This window comes from Mauremys reevesii, linkage group 14 (assembly GCF_016161935.1).
Source record: "Mauremys reevesii isolate NIE-2019 linkage group 14, ASM1616193v1, whole genome shotgun sequence".
Taxonomy (NCBI): Eukaryota; Metazoa; Chordata; order Testudines; family Geoemydidae; genus Mauremys; species Mauremys reevesii.
This window is the reverse complement of record NC_052636.1, coordinates 39,690,295-39,717,442: the sequence shown is the minus strand read 5'-3', so window position 1 is coordinate 39,717,442 and position 27,148 is coordinate 39,690,295. Positions and strand designations below refer to the sequence as shown.

General features: G+C 49.6%; 1 protein-coding gene across 1 annotated transcript in view; it reads right to left on the bottom strand.

Annotated features, from left to right (window-relative positions):
- The window catches only part of LOC120381703 (zinc finger protein 850-like), a gene marked incomplete at both ends in the record, with an annotated part of 144,283 nt that overhangs the window by 19,823 nt on the left and 97,312 nt on the right, over positions 1-27,148 (bottom strand). The window contains one exon of the mRNA XM_039499827.1: positions 1,721-1,730. Coding sequence (XP_039355761.1) covers positions 1,721-1,730 — 10 coding nt within the window. The remainder of the gene's footprint in view (positions 1-1,720; positions 1,731-27,148) is intronic.

Here is a 27,148-nt window from a genome sequence, read left to right as displayed (position 1 = left end):
TATGGGAGATGACAGTGCAACTGCTAGGTATTGGTGGGGAATCGTGTGCGACTATTGTCCTGGAGATACTGGCTGGGCCGGCTTTAGGCCAGCTCAACCAATTCCCCTGAATCGGGCCCTGCCCCTAAGAGGGTCCCGTGCCCAAGCCCTGGTTCGGTGTATGGGCAAGAGTCGGTGCACTGTACCGGGGTGGCCTGGCTTCTCCAGGGGACAATTTAAAGGGCCTGGGGGCCCTTTAAATTGCCACCACAGCCACACTGCTGGAGCCCTGGGGTAGGGCTGTGGGGATCTGTGGGCTACTTAAAAAGTCCGTGGCTCCCATTGCTTCTATCGCCCCAGTCCTTTAAATAGCCCCTGGAGCCCCGCCGCTCCCCCAGGGCTCCGGCAGCTATGTACATGGCCAGGTCTGTGGAAGCAGGGGAGCCCCAGGCGGCTGCTGCTACCCTGGTGGGGGAGGGAGGAGGAGAAGGGAGCACTTACCATACCGGGTGGTCTGTACCCCCTGTACCTGCACCCCCTGCCCTGTCTCCAGCCAACCACTCCCTGCCCTGTCTCCAGCCAACCCCTGCTGCACCCTCCTGCCTGAAGCCAGCCATTCCCGCACTCCTCTGTCTTCAGCACTGCCAATCTATGCCGCACCCCCCCCCCATGGCCCTGCTTGAAGCCAGCCAGCCCACCCCCCCTCGTCTCCAGCTATTGCTGCACCCCTTGCCCTGCCTGCAGCCAGCCCCATGTCCACTGGTGCCCTGCAATTCCTGGGCAGTAACCCTGCATACCTGCTTCAATGATGGGAGAAGAGAGCAGCTGGTACCCACACACATGTGCACACCCTAGGGTGACCAGACAGCAAGTGTGAAAAATCGGGATGGGGTGGAGGTTAATAGGATCCTATATAAGAAAAAGACCCAAAAATTGGGACTGTCTCTATAAAATCAGGACATGTGGTCACCCTAGCACACTCCCAGGGAGTGGCGGGGACCCACACATGTGAAGCGGAGTCATTTCTAGTTCAGGCCCATCTTTGTAAAAAGAACTGTAGGTAGGGTTATCATACTGCCGTATTTTCCCAGACATGTCAGACTTTTGGTTCTTAAATTGCTGTCCGGGAGGAATTTTTAAACATGGACACATGGTCACCCTATTGGTACCAGAAATGCATACTCTGGCACATCCCTTAAATCAGAACTTTTTATAGGGAACCGGTTGCTAAGAAAGGAAAGGGCCTTTTTTTTTAAACTTTTTTTTAAGTCATCCCTGCTGGGGCCCCGCCGAAAATGTTTTAATTGGGTGGGCCCCAAACTTCCTAAAGCCGGCCCTAACTCGTCTGTTCAGTGCTATAGCTTTTAATATGCTAATGCAAACACTGTAATAGAGCATTAATGTCCCAATGTACTGGTGCTTGTTTTAACTTACCGTAATACTAGAAGTGGTGCATGTGAACATTGCCGTAACGAGGGCAAGGCGAGTGAGGCATTTGCCTCGGGCACGGAGAGTGAGGGGCTCAGAAAGTCTCTCCTTCAGCGGCAATTCGGCAGCAAGTCCTTCCCTCTGAGAGGGACTGGGGTACTCATTGCCGAATTGCCGCTGGTCGTCAGCAATGGAGAGGGGCGGCACATATGGCTCTTTTGCAGAAATTCGTTGGTGGAGCCTTCCCTCCAATAGGGAAGAGCCGGACATGCTGCCTCTGTTCCTTGCCTTGTGTGCAAAAATCCCTAGTTACGGCTCTGCATGTGAAGCTCTCTTAAAAGCTGACACTACAGTAGTGATATTCCCAAGCCAGCATGCATAGGGCTGGGAGTGGGGAATGCTAACACACTTTCATACATAGCATGAGAAAAGCACAATTTAATTCAGTGAGTTAAACACAGTGTGAAACAGCAAATGCAGTGGTATGTTTGATGTGGAGGAGTAGTCTAATAGTAATACATGTAATGAATTTGGGAAATACAGTATAATGTATATTTCATGGTTTGCTTCACTGGAAACTATAATTGAATTTCTAATTTTTTAAATAAACAGAGTGAATTACTTCAAAATGATATATTATTGCTTCCTTACCACACACCAGGTCATTGGGTTATTGCGGTAAGATGTTTTATATTGTACTATAATTTTCCTTGTTGCGGGTTTTCAGTGAGTTCAGTGCATGCAAAGGAAAGAGGAATGTGAATGTTATAAAAAATTGCTACTGTCACTTTACATTGTTCATGTATCCTGGAAGAATACATTCTGTAAAGAATTGATTGATTTCACAATATGCTTATATCTTGTGTGTTACTGAGACATTACAAACGACAATATGTTAATTGCATAATGATTGTTGATAAATCAGTATAAAGTTTTTGAAAAAATCTCATTACCAATAAAATTTGTGAATATATTGAAACTTACAGATAGCCTTGATGAAAAAAGGAATTGTTAATAATTGACCCTTGTGTGATGAGATCAGATATGAAAGAACATGCCTGAGGAATTGGAGGTGATTTATTAGATACTTACTTTTACATTGGACATTAACTGTTCCACTGAAATTTTTTTAAAGGGAATGTAACAATAGTGAGACTAATATCTTCCTGTTAGCTACAAGTAAACATTGAAACAGCATGTACTTCTACTGAATATGCTTAATAATGGACTTTGAGTGAACTTGTGTGACTTGACTCTGGGGAAAGACTTCACAGAATGTGGACACGAAACAGTAGCATGTCGCATGTTTGAGAATGTATTATCATCAACATGGGGCACAGCAAATCAGGTGATACTTTGTGTAAGTGTGAGACAATAATATGAAAACAAGTGTGTATATATGTGAGCAATAAGTAATTTCAATTACTAATTAAAAAGAGAGAGAATGGATTTTTATCTATGTCCAGAAACCAGAGGGGAAAAAGGAAAGCAAAGCTCATTTATGCAATCTGCTAATGTACTCTCTAAAAATTTCAAAACTTTATCAAACGATTAACTAGTAAATCCTCATCTGATTGGAACAGTAAAATTGTTCTGCAACCCAGACAAAGTGATGGCCACAACTGCGGACCACTCATCTTAAAGTTATTGAATACTGTCGGAGAAAAACTCAGTTCTCGCTTTTTCTTTGGGTGCAGCAAAATCAAATACTTTATTATTTCTCCAGTAATTACAATAGAGGGAGAGATTGACATATGACAAAGGTATGCCCCAGTACCGGACAGGTCTCTCAACAGGTAAACAATTACAGCAAGCATTTATACCTTTGTTACAGACAATAACAAGCAATAATACAGACAATAATGAGCAACAACTGCATTTTGTTTATACATAAGCCATCCTGCTATCTTATTTTTCTCACTTCTAGGAAACACCAGTCTACATATTTGGTTATCAGTTGCAAGGTCGTAATAACTCCTTACACAGTTCTTTCCCTCTCGCCTCACACCATCCTCGCTTCTACAAGTCTCACGTCATTAGGGTTACAGTGTGGCCTGACTCTTGCTAACTACTAGCCTGACTCTTGCTAACTGACTGACATGCATTAAAATCCCCTTCAAATCCTTGTTAATTCTTTCCCTACTTCCACAATACCAAATTGCCATTAATATTGGTTATGTATGTTTACTTATCCATGTTGAAAGTAAATGCCAGAGATTACCAGTGGGCACTGCACCGGTGTCCTTGCCAGGGTGTACGGGGTGCGCTTCTGGCCCCAAGAAGGGATGGGGTCTCCAGTGGAAGGTGCGGTGCTTGGGGACCAGATTCTACCAGCCAGCCCTTCCTGACAGCTGCTGCTGCTGCAGTGGCCAGGAGCACCAGGTGCTTGTAAATCACTGTAACCCAGAGCCCCTTTCGCTCCCCCACTGTAGGCAGCCCTGCCAGGAGCATTCAACAGCATTGTCGGACCCTATGGCTGGGCCGCTGATGCGGGAGATGGGATAAAGGGGCAGCACCGTTAAAGCATAAAGCACTGCCACAGCGGAAGTGTCATGTCAGCCATGTGCGGAAGGAACCAGTGGACAGTTCTTACCGGTACACTGGACCGGCCCACTTTCACCTCTGGTACTTATGTGTATTCTAAATATCTGTGTTGTTAGGTTGCAGAAACGTATTTGCAGCACAAAGACATCAGTGCGGTAGAAACAACACAAGAGGCTAATACTGCGTTTAGAAGACATATAGCAATTCTTCTAATGAAGGAGTCAGGTAATTACTTTCTTCCATGTCTTGTGGACTCATTGGGCACATGTGAAGATAACATGAAGAGTGGAACTTTGTCACATAGTAGACAGTTATTTTAATACCCTAAAATGGGATATCTCATAGGTTTGGTTCTATAATGGTGACTGTGAATCAATAATATCTCTAAGTACTCAAAAATTTGAATGGGGTGAATGATTGCTATTGATCGACCAGTTGAATGAAATTTGCATTTTTAGATACAGGTGCAGTAAAGTAAAAATTTGAGAAAATATGATTCCAAAAAAAGAAAAAAAAAGTTCAAACCATTGACTGCATTAAAATATTGACAAGTAATAAATTAAGGTTTGCATTTTCAGAGTTGGTTGTATTATATTCATCATTTCATAACACTATAATTATTTTTAAGAAAGCGTGGAGGACTACTGCATATACTGCAACTTTATCAACTGTGAAAAAGAAATTGAGGATTGCACAATGGTAAGAAATGTAGGATTGAATGAAAAATATATGCCATAAACTGGCTAAGGATCATAATTCCTGTAAAAATTCCACAACAGTAATCATTTTCTTCATGCTGATAGTCATATATTAGGTAACGCTCCCATGTGGAAGGAACAGCATGAGTGAATGCAAAGTATGTGTAACATTATAACTTCTGTGATTTCATTTCTTAATTGTTACTTATCAAAGGTCCAGTGTGATTCTTGCAAGAGGTGGGCACGTATACCCTGCATTACAGAAGGAACCAATCAAGAAAACCTGACAGATGAGAAGAAAGAGTACAACTGCAAGAAATGTGCATAGTTCACTTCATTACCCCCCCAAAACAATAAAAAACCCATAGTTTAAATGCCTGTTTCAAAACATAATGCAATCCTGTGACAGAGCCAGGAACAGACCCTGTTAACTCCACAGCCCCGTCACCCGCAGCTTGGAAAGGCCCCCGAGCACACTGTATTAGGCTGCAGGAAGAGGTGTGCAGGGACTGCAGCTGAGCTGTCCTGCCAAGACAGCCTGTGCATCCCTGGACAAACCACCTCGCTAGGGGGTGTCCCCTGGGTCAGGAGAAGTCAGTGTCCAGCCCTGTGGGGCTGCGCTCCTGGCTCATACCTCCAGCACTCACTGCTGCCCCTCCTTCCCAGCTGCACTGGTCAGCCAGCCCCAGGCCTCTGTGAGGTCACTTCCCCCCGCCTCCACCACCTCAAACCTTCAAACTGGGACATGGTGCACCAGTGCCAATCAGAGTGCACTAGTGTAACTTCTGTCTACACTAAGGGTTTGCACCAGTGCCTAAAACACCAGGGTGGCAGAGACCTTCAGTGCCAAAACAGCAGTGCGGTGGCACTAGAACCTATTTCTAGCTCGGTCACAGACAGCCTGGGTGACCTTGGCCACGTCAATGTTTCTCCTCCCAACTTTAGTCTCTTTCCCCAGCTGCCCACTCTCCGGGGTCTCCTCTCTCCAGAGCTGCTCACCACTACAGTCTGTGTGGGTGTCCCCAGAGCTAAGGCAGGTCAGCTCTGGAATAGTCTTACAAGGGAGGCTGGGGAGTCTCTTTCCCTGGAAGTTTTTAAGAACAAATAGGACAAAGCTCTGTCAGAGACAATCTACAGATACTTGGTCCTGCCTCGGCAGAGAGAGCTGGACTTGATGACATCTTGAGGTTCTGTCCAGCACTACATTTCTAGGATGCCATGCGATATATACGTACAAAACACAACATCCAGAGTAAAACCCACCACAACATAATGTCAGGAAACTCAGGGAAAAAAAAGAAAAAACAAACAACAAAAGCCACAGCATAAAATGACAATACAGAGGAAAAGAAAACACGATGCAAACTAACACACCCTAGGACAATATTACACAATGAAAAAAAAAAAAAAAAAGAGCTCATCTCAAACCAGCACAACACAGGCACCAAAAATGCTGAGGCAAAACAATTCACCGTAAAACTGCTCCACAACATGGTGCGATCACAGTTCCAAATGGCACCATGCAAAACAGCTCAGCGTAGAACAGGACACAGCACAAAAGAGAATTCTTTCAGTGTAGGCCTGGAAGGGATCTTGAGAGGGTGTCTACTCCAGCCGCCTGTGCTGAGGCAGGACCAAGTATCCCTAGACATTCCCAGACTGGTGTATCTCTAACCTGGTCTTAAAAACCTCCAATGAAGGAAATTCCACAGCCTCCCTTGGAAGCCAATGCAAGGCAAACACAGACCAAAACAACGCTGCACACACACACGCTGGGCCTGGGGTTAAGGGGAGAGGCAAGAATTCAAACAATCTGGGTTCAGTTCCCAGTTTTGCCCCAAATTCTCCATGCAAACTTGTTAGATACCGGCGGCTGGCCCGTGCCCACTGACTTGGGCTCATACGGCTCAGGCTGTGGGGCAGTTTAATGGTGGTGTCCATGTTCCGGCTGGGGCTGCAGCCCAAGGTCTGGCACCCTCCCACCTCGCAGGGTCCTACAGCCTGGCCCCAGCCCGAGCCCAGACATCTACACTGCAATTAAACAGCCCCTTCGCCTGAGCCCTATGAGCCTGAGTCACCTGGCATGGGCCAGCTGGGGGGTTTTAATAGCAGGGTAAAGATACCCTTGGTGTCTGTTCAACACCTGTTACAATGGGGACCCTGATCTTGGTCAGTGTGCAGAGTCCTGACCAACAGGGGAGCCTGAGCTCAGTTGGGGGCTCTGCAACTCCCAGCATTACAGGATCCCTGATTTTGTTTAGGGCCCCTGCAGTATCTGGCAAAATGTGGGGCCAGGATCTCTGTCAGGTTCTGTGCAGTGCCCAGTACAGTGGTGGGGTGTGATCTTCATTAGGGTCTACAGCAACGTGCAGATCCCTTTCTTTAGTTGTGTAGCCGATATGTTCTGCTGACGCTGCCAGGTGTAATGCATGTTCAGTAGGGGTTTCTCCCCTACTAATGCTGCATTGTCCTTCTCTTCTAGGTTAGTATATTAATGATCTCATTTTGGTGTCATGTGTGTCAGTTCGTTGCCATGGCACTTGTGTGCTCAGACATCTGAGGATGCTCTGCAGAAAAGTTCCTTGAGTGGGGTGATCCACAGGGAGTAGCTCAAACCTCCAAAGTGCCTGGCCAGGGGCAGGACATTAGCCCAGCAAGGAGGTGTGGCAGTGACATCACAAAGGCCTTTGGCAGGATCTCAGACTATTGGTCCAAGGCGGTGGGGAGGTGGTGACCTCACAGAGAGATGCTGACATCAGCCAGGCAGGACAGGGGTGAGGGGCCAGGGAAACCTCAGAGACCCCTGTGGCTTTGCTTCAGCAAGTCTCCTTCTCCAGGTCTCTCTTTGAGGACTGAGAGAGTATTCGGGCTTTTTAAGAGCGCCAGCAGGAACCTCTTTCGAGTTTTCTCCTTCCTTTCTAGGGAGCCCTGTGAGGAGCTGATTTAAGGGGGGAGGGGGAGCTGGAAGGCTCCCTGGATAAAGGAAGGGGGCGGAAGTGGGGGACGGGCAGGTGACTGGCAACTGAGGGCTGGGGGAAACTGTGTTGGTAGTTTGGGGGCAGTGGTGGGATTGGGAAATGGGGTCTGGACAGTCTCCATGGGGGACACGTGCTCTTCTCTGCCAAGGTGGGGATGAAAACGGGCTCCTCTTCCCATCCCCATTCCAGGGGCAGCCATGTGCTGGGGAATGACTCAGGGCAACAATTTCCCACCTAAATGAGGACAAATCACTGCAGATAAAATGGGTGGGAAAAACTGCCCCATGGGAGAGATTTTGAATTGACACTTGAGAAATACAGAGAGACCAGGGGGAAAAGGGGAAAAGCTGGAGAGACTTTGTATGTGGGAGGACAGGGCACAAACAGGGCAGGATTCAGTGAACTCACCTCCCCCCCACACGGGAATTTCCTGGCTGCACAAACCAATTCATATTTCCCGCCCCAATGACCTTCCCCCCCTGCGCCCCCAGCTCAACTCCAGTGCCCCCCCCCAGCCCGGATCGTCCCTTTAGCCCCCAGCCCCGCCCCACCTGCCTGACTCCCCACCATCAATTCCCTGCTCCGCCCCCGCCCCTGTTGCTCCTCGCCCGTCCCAGCCCCGCCCCAGCGGAACGTTCCGGCTGATACGGGCAGGGGAAGGGCAGCGGCTTCAGCAGCTGCTACTGAGCATGCGCACTGCCCGGGAGTAGCACAGCGCTATTGAAGCAGCAAAGAATCCTGTGGCACCTTATAGACTAACAGATGTTTTGCAGCATGAGCTTTCGTGGGTGAATACCCACTTCTTCGGATGCAAGCGAAGAAGTGGCTTGCATCGAAGAAGTGGGTATTCACCACAGCTCATGCTGCAAAACATCTGTTAGTCTATAAGGTGCCACAGGATTCTTTGCTGCTTCTACAGAACCAGACTAACACGGCTACCCCTCTGATACTCAGCGCTATTGAGAGTAATTTAATGCACCGCCCACGCCCGACACCCCCAGGGCCCCCCCGCCCCCCCCATCCCAGCGGGGGCGGATCCTGCTGCCCGAGGGCTCCGGGCGGGGCTGGGGCGGGCAGAGCCCGGGGCTGCCCGAGGCCCAGCTGGAGAAACCCCCCCCCCCGGGAGCAGCAGCGGCTCAGCCCGGGTCCGGCTCACGCAGAGGCGGTAGCAGCAGCTTTGTTCTCCCGCCCCCAGCGGGGCTCGCACGGAGCATGCGCAGTAACAGCTACTGGAACCCTCCCTTCCCTGGGCTGCGGAGAGGGCGGACGCGATCCCGGGGCAGGCTGGGAGATGTAGTTCCTGATGCTCCCTGGACCGGAAGTGACGTTGATGGAGAGACCAAACCGATCTGCAAACGCGCGCGAGCCGCTCCGGCTCTGCCTGGCTCGCGCGGGGCCGTTGGGGCCTCTCCCGGCCGGAGAAGGGTTGGTGCCGGTGGGGCTCTGGGCATGCGCAGATCGCGGCGGGAGAGCCCTTCATTAACCACCCCCCGTGCCCGGCCTGGGTTCCGCCCACCCCGCTGCGGAGCTGCAGCCTCCAGGTCCCGGAGCGAGCCCCGGGGCCGGGGCCGGGGCCGGGTGACTCTGCCCCAGTGCCCGGGCAGGGTGAGACCGGGCTGGGGGCGGGAAATGGCGGGGGCAGGTGACCCCGAGGAGCGGGAGAGAAAGGGGGCTGAGATCCTCGGATTTACCGCTGCCCCCGTGGGGACCCCCTCCTCCCCGTCCTGCCCCTTTCTCCTAGAGAGCCACGAGCAGCGCCCAGGGTGACCCCCTCCCCAACCCCTGAGAAGTTCCTGTCCCCCCCGATTGTGCCCCATTCTCTCCCCTTCGCCAGTGGCCAGTTCAGGTCTCAGGTTTGGGGGGTTTCCCCCATTTCCACCTGCAGGGATTTGTCCTTGTGCGGGTGGGAAATGGTTCCCCCGAGTGATTCCTGAGCTGGGCAGAGGGTGAATGGGCCGAGGCTGGGGGGGCCCTGAGACAGGGACACCTCTGGGCTGGGCTGGGGGGGCCACTCTCTGCTGGCAACGGGGCCTGGGAAGGGCTGGGAAGGGGAGGGAGGAGCAAGTGTCCCCCATGGAGACGGCCCAGCCCCAGGTTTCCTAGTCCCAGCTACTCCCCAGCACCTGCTGGCCCTGTGAGTGTGAGGCAAGAAGAATCCATCTCATTCTGTTGTTGATTGAATATCCCTGTATAATCCCCTCCGTTCTCTTGAACTGTTAAATGCTGATGTCAAATCTTCCAGATGTTGGTGCTTCTGTCTCACATTAGCAAATATATTGTTTGTGCCCCATTTTCTCCTCAGTTCTGAAATACTGATACCGAATTCTCAAAAATCTTCCCACTTTTCTCCCCAGGTGTGTGACTGAGATCAGGGCTCTTATCGTACTGAGCGTGGCCCTGTTCTCCAGGCACTGCAGAGACCCCAGGTGAGATCTGGGCCCTGTTCTGCCAGGCGCTGCAGAGACCCCAGGTGAGATCAGACCCCACTGTTGTGCCAGGTAAAACTGAGGCCTAGACCAAGATCACGGCCCCCTTTAAGCCAGGCGGTGCACGACTGTGACCTAAACTGCTGCATCCATTGTGCTGGGCACTTTAGAGACCTCGACTGAGATCTGTGTCCCCGTTGAGTCTGGCACTGCACTGACCCCAACCCAGATCATGCCCCACCACTGTACTGGGCACTGCACAGACCCTGACAGAGATCCTGCCCCCACATTTTACCAGTTGCTGCAGGGGCCCTAAACAAAATTAGGGATCCTGTAATGCCGGGAGTTGCAGAGTCACCGACTGAGGTCAGGCCCCTGTTGCACAGGGCTCTGCTCAGACACCGAGATCAGGGTCCCCATTGTGACAGGTGCTGAACAGACACCAAGGGTATCTCTACCCTGCCACTAAAACCCCCCAGCTGGCCCATGCCAGGTGACTCAGGCTCACAGTTCTCAGGTGAAGGGGCTGTTTAATTGCAGTGTAGATGTCTGGCCTCGGGCTGGGGCCAGGCTGTAGGACCTTGCGAGGTGGGAGGGTGCCAGACCTTGGGCTGCAGCCCCAGCCGGAACATGGACACCACAATTAAACAGCCCCACAGCCTGAGCCGTGTGAGCCCAAGTCAGCGGGCACGGGCCAGCCGCCGGTGTCTGACTGCAGTCTTGACATGCCCACAGGGACAGAGGCCTTGCCACAAAAAGCTCAAAGGCTAAATAGGCCAATGGTGGGAGGCGACTCCATTTTACAGATGGGGAAACTGAAGCTCAGAGAGCTGAAGTAATTTGCTCAAGTTTGCATGGAGAATTTGGGGCAGAACCTAGATTGTTTGAATTCTTGCCTCTCCCCTTAAACCCAAGCCCAGCGTGTGTGTGTGCAGCATTGTTTGGCCTGTGTTTGCCTTCAATTGGCTTCCATAGGAGACTGTGGAATTTCCTTCACTGGAGGTTTTAAAGACCAGGTTAGAGATACACCAGTCTGGGAATGTCTAGGGATACTTGGTCCTGCCTCAGCACAGGGGGCTGGAGTAGACACCCTCTCAAGATCCCTTCCAGGCCTACTTGAAAGAATTCTCTTTTGTGCTGTGTCCTGTTCTACGCTGAGCTGTTTTGCCTGTTGCCTTTTGGAACTATGATGCACCATGCTGTGTTGCATAGTTTTATGATGCGTTATTTTGCCTCAGCTGGTTTGGTGTCTGTGTTATGTTGGTTTGAGTTGAGCTCTTTTGCATTGTGTACTTTTGTTCTAAGGTGTGTTAGTTTGCATTGTGTTGCTTTCTTCTCCTTAGTATTGTGTCATTTTATGCTGTGCAGTGTAGTTTTTTGTTTTGTTTTTGAATTGCCTGACACCATGTTTTCATTTGGTTTCATCATGTTGTTTTATACGTATCTATATTGCATAACATCATAGCAATGTAGAGCTGGACAGGACCTCAAGATGTTGTCATGTCCAGCTCCTTCTGCCGAGGCAGGACAAGTGTATGTAGATTGTCTCTGACAGAGCTTTGTCCTACCTGTTCTGAAAATCTTCCAGGGACAGAGACTCCCCAGCCCCCTTGTAAGACTATTCCCGAGCTGACCTGCCTTAGCTCTGGGGACACCCACACAGACTGTCGTGGTGAGCAGCTCTGGAGAGAGGAGACCCCAGTGAGTGGCAGCTGGGTAAAGAGACTGAAGTTGGGAGGAGAAACATTGACGTGTCCAAGGTCACCCAGGCTGTCCGTGATGGAGCTAGAATTAGATCCCAGTTCTAGTGCCACCGTACTGCTGTTTTGGGCACTGAAGGTCTCTGCCACCCTGGTGTTTTAGGCACTGGTGCAAATCCTTAGTACAGACAGAATTTACACTAGTGCACTCTGGCACTGGTGCACCATGTCCCTGTTTGAAGGCTTGCAGGGGATAGGGGAGGGGGGGCAGTGACCTCACAGAGGCCTGGGGCTGGCTGAACAGTGCAGCTGGTAAGGGAGGGGCAGCAGTGAGTGCTGGAGGTATGAGCCAGGAGCACGGCCCCACAGGGCTGGACACTGACTTCTCCTGACCCATGACCCACACACCCAGCTGTGTGCAGGGACCACAGTTGAGCTGCCTGCCAAGACAGCCTGTGCATCCATGGGCAAACCACCTCTTTCTGCAGCCTAATACAATGGGGTCTGGGGACCTTTCCAAGCTGCGGGTGATGTGGCTCTGGCGTTAACGGGATCTGTTCCTGGCTCTGTCCCTGACCTGCTTGGTGACCTGGGGGAAGTCACAGCCCCTCTCTGTTTTCCTCCTCCCCATTGTCTACTTGGATTGTGATCTCTTTGGGGCAAGGACTGTCCCTCTCTGTCTGTGCAGTGCCCAGCACAATGGGGCTGCTGATCTCAGTCAGGTTCTCTGCCATGTGCTGCACGATGGGGCCCTGATCTCCATCAGTGTCTGTGCAACACAAAGCACAGTTTATGGACTCACAGACTTTAAGGCCGGAAGGTAGAGGTGTATTTCAGATGAGGTCTCATCGGTGCCTTGTATAACAGTACTAACCCTTTCATGTGTCTGCTGGAAATACCTCACCTGATGTATCCTAGGACTGCATTAACCTATTTCACAGCTGCATTGTATTGGCAGCTCATAATTATCCTGTGATCAACCAATACACCCAGGTCTTTCTCCTCCTCTGTCAGTTCCAGTTGAGAAATCCCAAGCTTATTGCAAAATTATGCACTTGGGGACTAACAACTAGAATTTGTGCACTATTGATTTTCATCCCATTTCTATTACTCCAGCTTTCAAGGACATGCAGATTTTCTTGTATGATTTTCCTGTCCTCCTCCATATTGGCAATCCCTCCCGGCTCTGTGTCCCACTCCCACTTCTTGTGCCAAGATCACTAATAAAAGTGTTGAGTAAGATTGGTCCCAAGACTGATCTGAGGAACTGCACTAGTAACTCCCTCCAGCCTGACAACTCACCCTTCAATATGACCCCCTTGTAGACTCCCCTTTAACCAATTCTTTATTGACCTTTCGGTACTCCTATTAATCCCCATAGTCTCCAATTTAACGAATAGTTTCCCATGTGGAACTGTATCAAAAGCCTTACTGACGTCCAGATCAGGTTTCTCTGGCACAATCTACCTTTTGTAACACCATGTTTTATTTATTTATAGCGCTGAAGGCTGGGAGGAAGTGTTAGCAGTAGGCTGAGAATGGCCATGAGGAGGTGGGGGAGGGGATGGCAGACAGTGGGGAGGTGGGGGGGGGGATGCGGCATTGGAGGTGTATCTGGGATTGTGTTTTGTAGGAGTCCATGTCTCTGCTCCCTGTGGCCGTGGCACGTTCCGTACCAAAGCAGCATGTCAGCAGAGCAGACCCACACACCGTAGCTCTGCCTGGAACACGCAGCGTTCACTGCCAGACGGGCTGGGCGATTTTCAGGGACCCAGCTTGATATGCCTGGCTGGGGTGGGTTCAGCTGGGCGGGGGTCTGGGGCTCTGATAGTTTGCGATGTTCCTTTTTGCATAGTCAGTTTTTTCCATTTATTGTTTTACCCCCACCTATGCCCGAGGCCGCTCTCTTCGTAACTTGCTTGGTTATTTCACTTCCAGTTTTTAAATGGGACCTAAGAATTGCAAAGCTGAATGAAAGATAAACAAACAGAACCATTTGAATGTTGGCCCAGAGCTGGTAGAACGGTACCTAGTGACGGTCGGCTGTAATGACCGGGTTCCCTACAGCGTTTTCTGGTGGGGCGGATAAAGCAACGTCAAAGAGCCAAATGCGCGTTTGAGGGCGAAAGGGCTCGTTAGGTGTTTGCTCTCTAAGGAACATGTCACCGGCCAGGGCCTGCAGTCTGTCAGGAGAGGTGCGCTGGGGTGTATTTAGGAACCTCAAAATAAAAGGTGAAGACGTCTGGGTCACAATATCCAATGAAATCTTGCAAACAATTATACAAATGGATCCTACTGCTGTTAAAACAACATGGTATTAATATTGATTCAAAACTGACATTAAAATTAGGAGAGAAACGCATGAGAAATGAACTGACACCTACTTACCATTTCTTAATGCCTAAAATGTTGACACTCCCTCACAGCATCTTTTTCAAAGTGATGCACAGCACACAGTCAAGTTAATGAATGGAAGCACACCCATTATTGACTGCTTTGTGCTGCATGAGCATCTGATTAAACACCTAATTACATCTGTACCACTGTAAGTGGAAATGCATCAACCCAGCTTAGCTCCAAGGTGTTTAGATGTGAATGAAAAGTTTCTAAATTAAATACATGGCAGAATGGTTAATGGGAAAATACACTGAAATGCCTCTACCCAGTCCTGTTGACTTCTTCTCCCAAACCCCCCATGAGTTCTGGCCTCTTGGTCAACTCAGCTCCCAGTCCCACATCAGCTGTGCCCTCTCCCAGCCTACCCCATTTCTACTACAATTCTTCACCCTCCTCATCCAGGCAGGGGGTTGGCGCTGCAGCCCCTAAGGTACCTGCGTTAATCACTGTCTCTCATACTGGGGCTATTTAGATTTCAGGGAACGATTCAGAATTACTGACTCTGGGAGGTGGGAGAGGAGAGGCTGAGAGAGCGTTTGCTCTAACGGCCACGTTCAACTCTGGTAGCCTCCATGTTACCTCGTCCTCCACCCTCCCCCATGTCTCTGCTCATGTCAGTGTGTCACCTGATCATAATGCCACTGGCTTCAGCAGAGCTCGCAGACAGGAGCTACATCACGAGGGTTACAGTACTGAGAGTGAAATACATCACAGGAGGGTGTAATTATCCTGAAGTGAAACATTCCAGTCTAGGAAGCGAAAGAATTCAAGTACTTCATTACTTAAAATTATGCTTGAAAGGATTGGATTTTTATGAATAAATTGCAGTAAATGTTAATTTCACTGTACACACAGACACAGATGAAAAAATATTTATATAGGTAATATACAGAAATGCTTCTAGAGAAAGTGGAGTTTGATTTAAGGATATTTACACTGTATATTTTAGGTGTGACAGACAATTTCTCTTTGAACAGTTATATGATTTGGCTTTTGGACTCTCAACAGTTACTGTTATTAAATAATTGTCTGATGACCCCCATAACTTCCCACAGCTCTGAACACTGAAATTGTAAACATTGAAAAAAGGGCTTAAAAATAAATATTGCTATCTGTTGAAATTAAAAGAAAGAAATAGACACAATGAATTTTGTCAAACCCACTTAACAGCAATTGCAATATGCTAGGGGATGGGAATTCACAACTAATGCACCAACCTTAATTCTGCCCTGTAGTGACACCAGGCAATTGCCGTAGGGCTATGAATTAGGCATTTTAGTGTATATCGTTCTGATCTAAAGACACATGAGATCTTTTCCTCAGGATATCACCGTCACTGGGTTGTTTCTCTTAGTGGTAATTCCCAGAAGTGAACAGATTAATAACATCAGTTATGAAGTGGCCATTTCAGATTCCTGGGGAGTGTCTTATTTTGCACTAGGGGCCAGGTCCTTGGAGAGACGGAACCTTGGTTTCATTTTAACTTCTCCATGCTCAGCAGCTTCTGGAATTTGGTTCAAAGTATTTACATGTTTCCCTGACCTGTTCTTAAAAGTGCTGCTTTAGAAAGTGGGGACGGGCAGGAACTGACTGCAGGATCAGTAGCTGAGTCCCTTAGATATTTATAGCTCATCGGAAGGAGGACGGGGTTTGGTTGGTGTCTGGGGATTTAATAATAAACACACAAATATCATTGTTCTTAGTGAATTTTCATCTTCTAATTCCCATAACCCACTAATTATCCCTGGCTGCCCCCGGCAGTCTGGGGAGGGAGAACTAGTCGACTCCTGGGGCCAGTGTGGAACCGAAGGCACAAGGATCTTTGAGTGGCTGACTCAGAGTCACCCAGAGTGAATTTCACTTCACTGGATAAAGCCCTAGTTGCTGAGCTCTGCAGAGGGGTTGGGAGGTGAATTCCATCCCCCATTCTTGGGCATAGACCCCCCCCCCTCCAATTCTCACCCTGATCTCAGACACTACCCCACCTTCCCCTGCAGTGATGGACCCACTTGATGCTGCCAGAGCCATCTGCCATGGGAGCTAGAGAGGACAGAGGCCCAGCTCCAGAACTGCTCCCCCTGCCCACGGCCCCCAAGCTGTGCTAGAGTTGCCCTGACTTTCCAATCTGCAGATCAGTCCAGCTGTACCCAGCCCGTGCACCCACCACACAGAATCTTTGTCACAACAAACATCCCAGGATTGGGAAAGACCATCTGGGGCTGGCTGCAGTCTCCCATTGCTGCTGTGAGGGGAATGGGGTGGTCCCTCCTGTAGGATACAAACATACCCAGGGGCAGAAGGGAAATGTAGTTTCTTCCAGGGGTTTGAAATGTTTAGTTTAGAGTCCTGAGCTCTGTCTTCCTGTTTGTCTCCTCCTGCCACTTTCAGATCTCTTGGAGAGACAAGGTGGGTGCGGTAATTTTTTTAGAACCAATTAAAAATACCTCTTTGCTGGGACCAACAAGGGTACAACAACTTTCCCCGTTGTACCCCCTCCCCATCTCACCTCCCCCTCAGCTGAGACTGTCCCATGTGATAGGAAAATAAGGGTTCAGTCCTATCACTGGATTGGGTCTTGCCAGCACTAATGGGAGTGAAAGCCTGTGTGCATTAATGACAGCAGCAGCTCTGGTACTCGACACATAGGGAGAAGAGATGGGAGGGAGCAGGCTGTGTTTGTGCCAGGTGTGAGTTACTCATGTGGGAATTCTGCACCGCTGCGTACGCACAGAATTCACGTCCAGCGCATAATTTATTTTTTTGGCTTGAAGAAGATACGTTCTGCCTGAGCAGTGCTACAGTTCTGCCTTTCACCCACCAGAGGCCCCTGTGGCACCAGAACAGGCAGCAGCCAGCTGGGTTCATCTTGGTGGGAATTTGTTGCCCCGAGCTATACCTCAAATGGGAGGAGAGTTAGTGGGTGCAACTGGGGAGAGTCCTGAGACACGGCTGCCGCTGGGGGTGGGGACAGGGTGGTCATTCTCGACTCGCAAGAGGGTGTGGAAAGGGCACAGGAGGAGCAAGTGTCCCCTATGGCGAGTGCCCAGCCCCAGGTTATCCAGTCCCAGACGCTTCTTCCCCCACCGTACCCCAAACCTCTTCACCCCTCCAGCCATCAGTTGCCAGGCTTCTCTCGCTGCGAGCCCTTCCTGACTGCAGAGACCCTCTGAGCCAGTCGTGTGTCAGGGCTCAACCCTCTGGCTGCGTCCTCAGGGCACTTTCTTCCTCTCTCGGGGCACCATGCCACAGGGGCCCCACAAAGCTACATTGCTCAGGCTTTGGCTTCAGCCCCGGGTGGTGGGGCTCAGGGCCCTGGACTTCAGCCCCATGCGCTGGGACTGGAGTTTTCTGCCCTGGGCCTCAGCGAGTCTAATGCTGCCCTTGCTTGGCCCCTGCCCTGAAACCTGCTAGAGGCCCCCAGGGGGCCCAGGACCCCTGGTTGAGAACCACTGCCTTACCCCACGAATCACAGCAATGTTCAGGTTACTGCCAGTCATAGAATCATAGAATCTCAGGGTTGGAAGGAACCTCAGGAGGTATCTAGTCCAACCCCCTGCTCAAAGCAGGACCAATCCCCAACTAAATCATCCCAGCCAGGGCTTTGTCAAGCCTGACCTCATGCCAAAGGACCAGTCACTTACTGAGGTCAATTGAATCTTAGATCTCGCAACAAAGACAACAGTTGTAGCCAGTCCTGTAATAACCTGTATTAAGAATTATTTAAAAGGAAAGGAGAGTTGTTTACGAAGTTAAAGCAGGTAATCCTATAGATGCAGACGAGTTACAGTCTTAAATTTCAAAAGGTAATAGAAGCTTCTATAACAAGCAAGCTCTGCATGTTCTTTAGGACCAACCCAGGCTAATCAGCTGGGGATCTCGTGCTTATGCCTAGAAACTCCCCCCGCGCCCCCCCCCCCCGAGTCCAAGCAGCATACAGATAATCAGTTCCTTCTGTATGGGGTTTTTTATCCCCTTCCTGCCATGTGCTCTGAGCTGCAAAGTCAGCTAATGGGAAGTCAAGAGCACAACAACAGTCTTGTCGTCTTTCACATCCCATAATAGTCTATCTGGTGTTGATGAACCTTTCCTGCCAGGCAGGGTGTAATGCATTTGGTTGCCAGTCAGCACTTCACCTAGGTAAAGTCTCTCTCCTGTCTGGTGATTTACAGAGCCACAATGCAACTAGTCAGATATTAACCCAGGCAGAAACTCACAAGCATTCAATAAAGTCTAAGCGCATTCTTATAATCCTAATACCTAATACTAACCCAGGTGAGTCAGACTGATTCCAGCGATGCGTTTGTCCCTGTTCAATGAAGACATGGGGGCTTTTGCAAGAGCTAACACCTCATCTGGCAGTGTCACAGGCAGGCTGGGCAGGGATGGTGTCTCTAGCCTCTGTTTGCCAGAAGCTGGGAATGGGTGATGGGGTGGATCACTTGATGGTTACCTGTTCTGTTAGTTCCCTCTGAAGCACCTGGCATTGGCCACTGAGCTAGATGGACCATTGGTCTGATGCAGTGGGCAGCTCTTATGTTCTTGTGTTCACAGTCTGTATGAGGAGTATCTACTCATTGGGACTCACTGGGGAGCCACAGAAAGGAACAAGATGTGCTGAGGCAAGAAGGCCCAGTCTCAGAGCCCCCGTGGTCACGCTTGCCAAAGGCTAAAACTAGGCCCAGCCCATGAAAGGGGCACTGCCAGGAGAGACTGGATAAAGGCTGGAGCATCAAACAACTTAGTTAACCTGAGAGAGCTGCCTTGGGGACAGTGACAGGGAGAATCCCCAGAGTGACTCCTTTGATTCTGCTCTTCTCTGGCCTTTGGTTCTTAGAATTATAGAACTGGAAGGGACCTCGAGAGGTCATCTAGGCCAGTCCCCTGCACTCAAAGCAGGACTCAGTATTATCTAGACAATCCCTGACAGGTGTTTGTCCAGCCTGCTCTTAAATATCCCCAGTGATGGAGATTCCACAAGCTCCCTGGGCAATTTATTCCAGTGCTTAACCACCCTGACAGGAGTTTTTCCCTAATCTCCATCCTAAACCGCCCTTGCTGTAATTTAAGCCCATTGCTTCTTGTCCTATCCTCAGAGGTTAAGAAGAACAATTTTTCTCCGGCATCTTTGTAACAACCTTTTATGTACTTGAAAACTGTGATCGTGTCCCCTCTGAGTCTTCCCCAGTTTTTTTCAATCTTCCTCATAGGTCATGTTTTCTAGATCTTTAGTCATTTTTGTTGCTCTTCTCTGGACTTTCTCTAATTTGTCCACATCTTTCTTGAAAAGTGGCCCCCAGAACTGGACACACTACTCCAGTTGAGACCTAATCAGTGCGGAGTAGCGCAGAAGAATTTCTTCTCGTGTCTTGCTTACAATACTGCTGCTAATACATCCCAAAATGATACTTGCTTTTTTGCAACACTGTTGACTCCTATTTAGCTTGTCATCCACTAGGACCCCCAGATCCCTTTCCACAGCGCTCCTTCCTAGGCAGTTATTTCCCATTTTGTATGTGTGCAACTGATTGATCCTTCCTAAGCGATGTACTATGCATTTGTCCTTACTGAATTTCATGCTATTTACTTCAGACCATTTCTCCAGTTTGTCCAGATCATTTTGAATTACAGTTCTATCCTCCAAAGTCCTTGCAACCCCTCCCAGCTTGGTATCGCCCGCAAACTTGGTAAGTGTAAGAGAGAGACTCTGCTGCTGGGAGGGTTTCACCATGTGTCAGAGGGTCACACCCTGGTAGGAGGGGGCTAGGCCTGTACTGGGATACGGTCACTCTGTGCTTCACAGTGGGCAGAACCTAGAGTGTCCATTAGCAGGGAACAATGCTGGGGGGAATCGACATGTGGAAAGGACAGAAACCCTGTCTGAATTCTCTCACATTGCCCTTCTCGCCCTGGCAGGCTACAGAATAACGTCCATGTTTTGCTCCAGATTATCCCCTCCTCCCAGGGGGAAGGAAATGGCTGCAATGGAGCTGGCTCAGGTAAGGGATTCTCAGGGAGCTGGTGGTGGGTTCTGCTTGGAGGGAGAGAATCAGTAAATGTACAGGAGGGTGGGAGCCAGTGATGAGCTGCCAAAATATTAACAACAGGTTCCCTCCTCCTCACCTCACGAGGGTCATGCCCCTAGGGTCGTGCCCCATCCAACCCCATGCTCCTTGACACCCCCAGGGACCCCTGACCCATCCCCTCCTTCCCTGTCCCCTGACTGCCCCCTGCTGCCCCATCAAACTCCTCCTCTCATTCTTGATGCCCCCTGGAATCCCTGCCCCATCCAACAACCCCTTCTCTCTGCCCCTGACTGCCCCCCAGCACCTCATCCAACCCCTGCTCCTTCCTGACTGCCACCCGGGACCCCCCGGCAACCCCCGGGTCCCCAGCCCGTGGACCGCCCCAACCCCTATCCACAACCCACTGAACACCCCCTCCCTGTTCCCTACCCCCTTACCACACTGCCTGGGGCCAGGACCGCAACTGGCACCACAGGATCCGACTCCCCGATCCGGGCTGGAGCCACTCGGCCGGGACCGTTGCTGCGGGGCCCGTGCTGGGCCGGATCGGAGCCGCTCGGCTGAGACCAGCCCGAGCCAGGGGTGCTTGGCCAGGACCCGGCTGGAGCGCTCGGCCGGGGCCAGGGGGAGCTGCTCAGGTGGAGCCGGACTGGGCCGCACGTGCCGTCCCCCCCCCCGGCCCGGCTTACCTGCCTGCTGCTTGTTTCAGGCTTCCCACAAACATTTGATTTGCGGGAAGCAGGGGACGGGGAGGAGAAGGAGGGTGGAGCGTTCAGAGGAGAGGGGGAGGTGAGCTGGGGCCGGGGGCCGGGTGGACAGCTGCCCGAGCCTTTGTTAAATTTAAAAGCTTTTTTAGAACTGGTTGTCCTGGAACAATCGGTTCTAAAAAGGCTTCTAAATTTAACAACCGGTTTCTGCGACCCGGCTGGAGCTCACCACTGGTGGGAGCTGCTAGAGGTGGTGGGAGGCAGGAAATATCTTGGGTGGAGAAAGGGAGGGGACAGGATGTGACAAACCTGCTGACACTTGTGTACTCTAGGGTGTGATGGGTTGTCACCCCAGGGTGCAGTCTGGGGGGCTTCTGGGAACCGCTGTGCCCTCTAACCCTCAAGCTGGGCTGGCCCTTCTCTCACTGCTTTGCTGGAGATTCAGCCAGCCTCTCCAGGCCCTGTTATCACCCAACACGACAGCAGGTGGCGCCATGCAGCCAACTAAGCTACCTGAGTGCTTTACCTGAGCCACTCAAGGACAGATAGAGACAACAGCCAATTTCCCAGCGATAAGTGTTAGCAAACAGATCAAAGCAGATTACTTAGCAAATAACCAAAAACTCAAACCAAGGCTAACATACTAGATGGATTGAATTTGAATTAGCAATTTCTCACCCTGACTGATGCTACAAGCAGTCCCCCAAGTTTCCATACACAAGGTAGAAATCCCTTTACACTGGGACCAGCACTTCTCCCACTTCAGTCTTTGTTCCTCAGGTGCTTCCAGCAGTTCTCTTGTGCAGGGAATGAGGCCAAGAGATGATGTCACACCCCATCTTATGTAGCTTTTCCATATGGCAGGAACCATTTGTTCCAAACTCAGTTCCCAGTCCAGTTTGTGGAAAAATACAGGTACCAAAATGAAGTTCATTGTCATGTGGTCTGGTCACATGTCCTAGCATGTCCTGCTGAGTCATAGTAGCCATGACTCATAGGCTGGCTGAAACAATCACTGGAAGGCTAAGCTCTTCTGCGGTCCATTGTCTTTGTTGATGAGCCATCAGCACTGTCTGGCTTCTTCATTGTTGTACCTGAAAGGCTCGTTGTGGTTGTTACCCAGAGTAAGCACATTTGAAAGACAGATACAGAGTCAATATCCATAACTTCAGATACAAACATGATCCATGCACACAGGTAGGATAAGCATATTCAGCAAATCATAACTTTTCTAATGACACCACATGACTCATCTTGTACAAAATGCCTCATGTCCTAATCATATAATCCTGCCACTATGCTGAATATGGGCTGTAGTGTGAGATAGGTCCTAATGTCAAAGCACAAGTGTAGAGAATGGAACTTCCCCTCTTTGTGGAACAGGAAATAACCCCCTAGCCAGGGCTGGGAAAACTTCCCAGACTCCCAGTGCTGGAGCCTGAACCTACTGACACTTCATTAGTTACCCCCACCCCCAGTCTTTGTGGCAACTGCAAACGTTATCAGTGATGATTTTATTTTCTCTTCCAGGGCATTGATAAGAATGTTAAATAGCACAGGGCCAAGATCCAATCCTTACGGGAACCCCCTAGAAAGAAATCCACTCAACCATGGTTCCCTATTTTAAATCCCAGTTTTTAATCTATTTAATGTATGCTGTGTGTATTTTGTACCTTTCTAGTCAAAATATTGTTCTGAAGCAACTCATATGCCTACGTATAATTACATCAATACTATTAGCTGCAACCAAACTTTTGATCTCATCCAATAAGGATATACAGTTAGTTTGATAGGATCTATTGTGTCTACACCTTTTTAATGGATACTAATTATATTACCCTCCTTTCTTTATTAATGAAATCCAGTATCGGCTGCTCCATTCTCTTGACGCAGCTAATGACAAGTGTGTCAGTCTGAAATCGATACTGGGCATCTCTTTTATACTTTTTAAATATTGGCACAGCATTAGCTTTATTCCAGTCTTCTGGAATTTCCCAAGTGTTCCAAGTCCTAATTAAAGTCAACATTAACAGTCCACCACGCTCCTCCAGCAGGTCTTTCAGAACTCTAGTTATCTGGACCCACTGATTTAAACACATCTAACTTTAGTAGCTGCTGTTTAACATCCTCATGAGTTACTTCTGGAATGGAAAGACTGTCAGCGTCAACATCTTATGATATGAGTTACATCATCTGTTTGTCTCCAAATCCAGGAGAGAAATATTTATTGAACACTTTTACCTCTTCTGCATGTTTGTTGATTATTCTGCCATTTCCATCTAGTAATGTACCACTACCATTGTTAGGATTAATTTTGTACTTTTAAAAACTTCCTTCTTATTTTCATTGGTTGATCATTGATTTCTGTTAGCTTCCCTTGCCAACTTTCTACAATTCTGAACTTCGAACTTAGATTCTTTACTATTGACTTCCTTTTTCTTCCATATATTTTATTTGGAGAGTGTTGGGATTCCTAACAGGGAGCCACCAGCAGGGTCCAGAGACAGCCCCATCTCCTATATCTATCTCTGGCTAGTAGGTATATGATAAATGTGATGACCCTGCCTCCGCCTGTCAGCTGGGAGACACAAAGGTTCTCTCTTTCTACCCTCTGATGCCACCTGGCTGTTCTAGGCAAGGTGAGGTGGGACTCTGTTAACATGTGCCTCCCGGAGCTTCCATTTACCTGGGGCTACTGTTCTGTGAGTAGTGGGGCTGTGAGTGGGGCAACAGGTACTGAGTGTTGGACTCTTGCTCTTTCAGGGGCCGGTGACCTTCGAGGAGGTGGCTGTGTATTTCACCAGGGAGGAATGGGCTCTGCTGGACCCCACTCAGAGAGCCCTCTACAGGGATGTCATGCAGGAGAACTATGAGACGGTGGTCCTGCTGGGTAAGAAGTCCTGTCCCCTGGGTTATTAGACGCTGTGGGGTCTCTAAATAACCTGAGCAGTATTAACTGTATACCTTTATTCATCATCCAAGTTTTGACAAGTTTCTTTGTCCCCGTTTTTCCTTATCTCCAATACACTAGTAGGCAGCAGGGAGGGAGGAGGTTGTGAGAGACGAGGAGGGAACACAAGAAGCTCCCAAGGTGCCGGGAGGTGGTGCCAGCTGCCAGTATTGGGAAGAAGGGGAGGGGAGTGTGGAGGAAGGGCACCCAGGACGTGGGCTGGGTGGGTCAGTGGGAGGAGGAGAGGTTTGGGGATCTAGAGCTGTGGGGGATCCCAGACTTTTAACCCTGAATCCCTACCCAAACCTCAGGTAAATCGCATACTTCAGCATAAACACTCTCACAAAGCCTCAACTTAATATAAGGCCCTGAACTGTAGCAAGCTTAGGCCACGTTTACTAAATCGTATCACTAAATCGACCATGGCTAGATCGATCTCAGAGCGTCCATCCGGCTGTAGTGTTGACCTGCCCTTAATAACCCATTTATCTATGTTCACCTCCTTGCCCCTCCACGCATGGTCCAAGCTAATAAGCAATTCTCTGATCATGACATCTTACCTCTAGCGAGTATGAAATTGCCCACAAGACATGAGACTAGGTCATAGATCGTAAAATCAGCTCGGGGTCAAGAAGAGTGAGAGTTTGGAGAGAGTCTTGTCCCCCCTCTCCACATCTGCAGCAGCCACAAGCTGTCTTCCCTCCCGGCTCCTTGGATCTCTGAGCCTGTCCCTCCTGAGGCTGCGTGGCCCAGTTCTTGTTTCTGACCTTCTCCTTTTCCGGAAGAATTAGAGGCTGTTGCTCCTGAATGTTAGTGTGTAATTTCCCAGCCTTCTCCTCCCACTGGGGGAGTTTAATTCTCCCTCCCATTACACCTGAGTCACTAGATTTCCTAATTCCCCAAAATGTGCTTTTGCGATGTCACAGTTCTGGGGTAGCGAAGCCTTTGACCTGCCTCCATGGTCTGCTCAAGGAATGGCCCCTCAGGTGTCAGGCCTGTAGCCAGCCCCTCTCTATGGGCAGGGACCCACCTGCCTCTCCTTTTTGACCATTGTGAGAGGATTGCAGCATGTCCTCCACTGTGTTTGCTGGACTAACGTCCAGTTCCTGTGCTTTGCTTTCTCTCCAGGGCTGTGAGCAGTGTGTGTGTGAAAGAGATAGTGGGGTCTATCCGTTCCCCCATTCTATGTCTGTCTTGTGTATTTAGATTATAAATTCTTCAGGGCATGGGCCAGCTACTATTCTGTGTTTGTACTCTGCCTAGCACAATGGGGACCCACTGTTAGTTGCTCCTTAGCACTAAGGTAATGAATATGATTTATAATCATAACTCTCCTGCCACTTTGAGCCAAGGAAGCTGGCCTTGGGATGTTACTGCTTAAAAATGAGCTGGGGGTTAAAACCATGGACTATTCTTTGTGACAAGTATCCCACAAATTCCACTGACCTCCCTTGTTTTCTTTGCCTGCAATAGGGTTTCCAGTTTCCAAACCTGATGTGATCTCACAGCTGGAACGAGGAAGAGCCGTGGGTCCCAGACCTCCAGGGCTCTGAGAAAGAAGTGCTTCCAAGGGCTGTCTGCACAGGTGAGGAATTGGTTAAACCAACTCAAAAACTGTGTGGGAATGCAGGAAACATTTGGGATGCCCTACAAAGACCCTGTGAGCTCTCCAAGTTCAGGATTGTTCCCTGCAGATGTGGAATCATTATGGCAGATGTCACTCATGGCTTCCCTCCTATTCTGACTGACAACTGGCAGCAGGTCGCTCCCTGATCTCTCTTTCCCCTGTGTATTCTCATGAGATTCAGACCAAAACGGATCCCTTCCTCTCTCCTCTGGGGAAGGGTTTCGGGAAAATCAGCTCTTGATAGGTTTGATCACTCCCCCACATATTTTGGATTGTTCATCCCTTTTTCCATTCCTCTCTCTGAGATTTTCTTTCTTTCCGGTGCAGATAGTGATCTATGTCCGGATTCTCTCTGTCTCCCATCAGGTGATGGGATGGTGAGTCAGAATGAGGAGGAGAAACCCCATCAGGAAGATGCTGAGCAAAGAGAACCACATGGAACTTTATCAGGAAGATCCAAAGGGAATGTTTCCGGGAGTTATGCACTCCCAGAAAAAACAAAAGCCTGTGAGACTCAGGGGAGGCCAGAGGGAAACTTTAGTAGCCTCTCAGACCTTATAACAAGCAACAGAATCAACTTGGAAGAGACACGCTACACATGCCATGAATGTGGGAAAAGCTTCAATCGGAGCTCTGCCCTTATCAGACATCAGAGAATCCACACAGGAGAGACATTCTACACATGCGCGGAGTGCGGGAAAAGCTTCAGTCTGCGCTCAAACCTTATCAGACATCAGAGAATCCACACAGGGGAGACGCCCTACACGTGCTCTGAGTGTGGGAAAAGCTTCAGTCGGAGCTCAGACCTTATCAGACATTGTAGAATCCACACAGGAGAGACGCCCTACACATGCGGAGTGCGGGAAAAGCTTCAGTCGGAGCTCACACCTTATCATACATCAGAGAATCCACACAGGAGAGAAGCCCTACACATGCGCGGAGTGCGGGAAAAGCTTCAGTCGGAGCTCACACCTTATCACACATCAGAGAATCCACACAGGGGAGACGCCCTACACGTGCTCTGAGTGTGGGAAAAGCTTCAGTCGGAGCTCAGACCTTATCAGACATTGTAGAATCCACACAGGAGAGACACCCTACACATGCGCTGCGTGTGGGAAAAGCTTTAGTCAGAGTTCAGACCTTATCAGACATAGGAAAATGCACATGGGTGAGAAACCTTATGAATGCACTGAGTGTGGGAAAAGCTTTAGTCAGAGCTCAGACCTTATCACACATCGAAGAATCCACGCAGGAGAGAAGCCCTACACATGCGCTGAGTGTGGGAAAAGCTTTAGTCAGAGCTCTTCCCTGAACGCACATCGTAGAATCCACACAGGAGAGAAGCCCTACACATGCTCTGAGTGCGGGAAAAGCTTCAGTCACCGCTCAAACCTTATCACACATCAGAGAATCCACACAGGAGAGACGCCCTACACGTGCTCTGAGTGCGGGAAAAGCTTCAATCAGTGCTCACACCTTATCACACATCAGAGAATCCACACCGGGGAGACGCCCTACACGTGCACTGAGTGCGGGAAAAGCTTCAATCAGCGCTCAAACCTTATCACACATCAGAGAATCCACACAGGGGAGAAGCCCTACACATGCTCTGAGAGCAGGAAAAGCTTCAATCAGAGCTCAAACCTTATCAAACGTAGGAAAATCCACATGGGTGAGAAATCTTATGGATG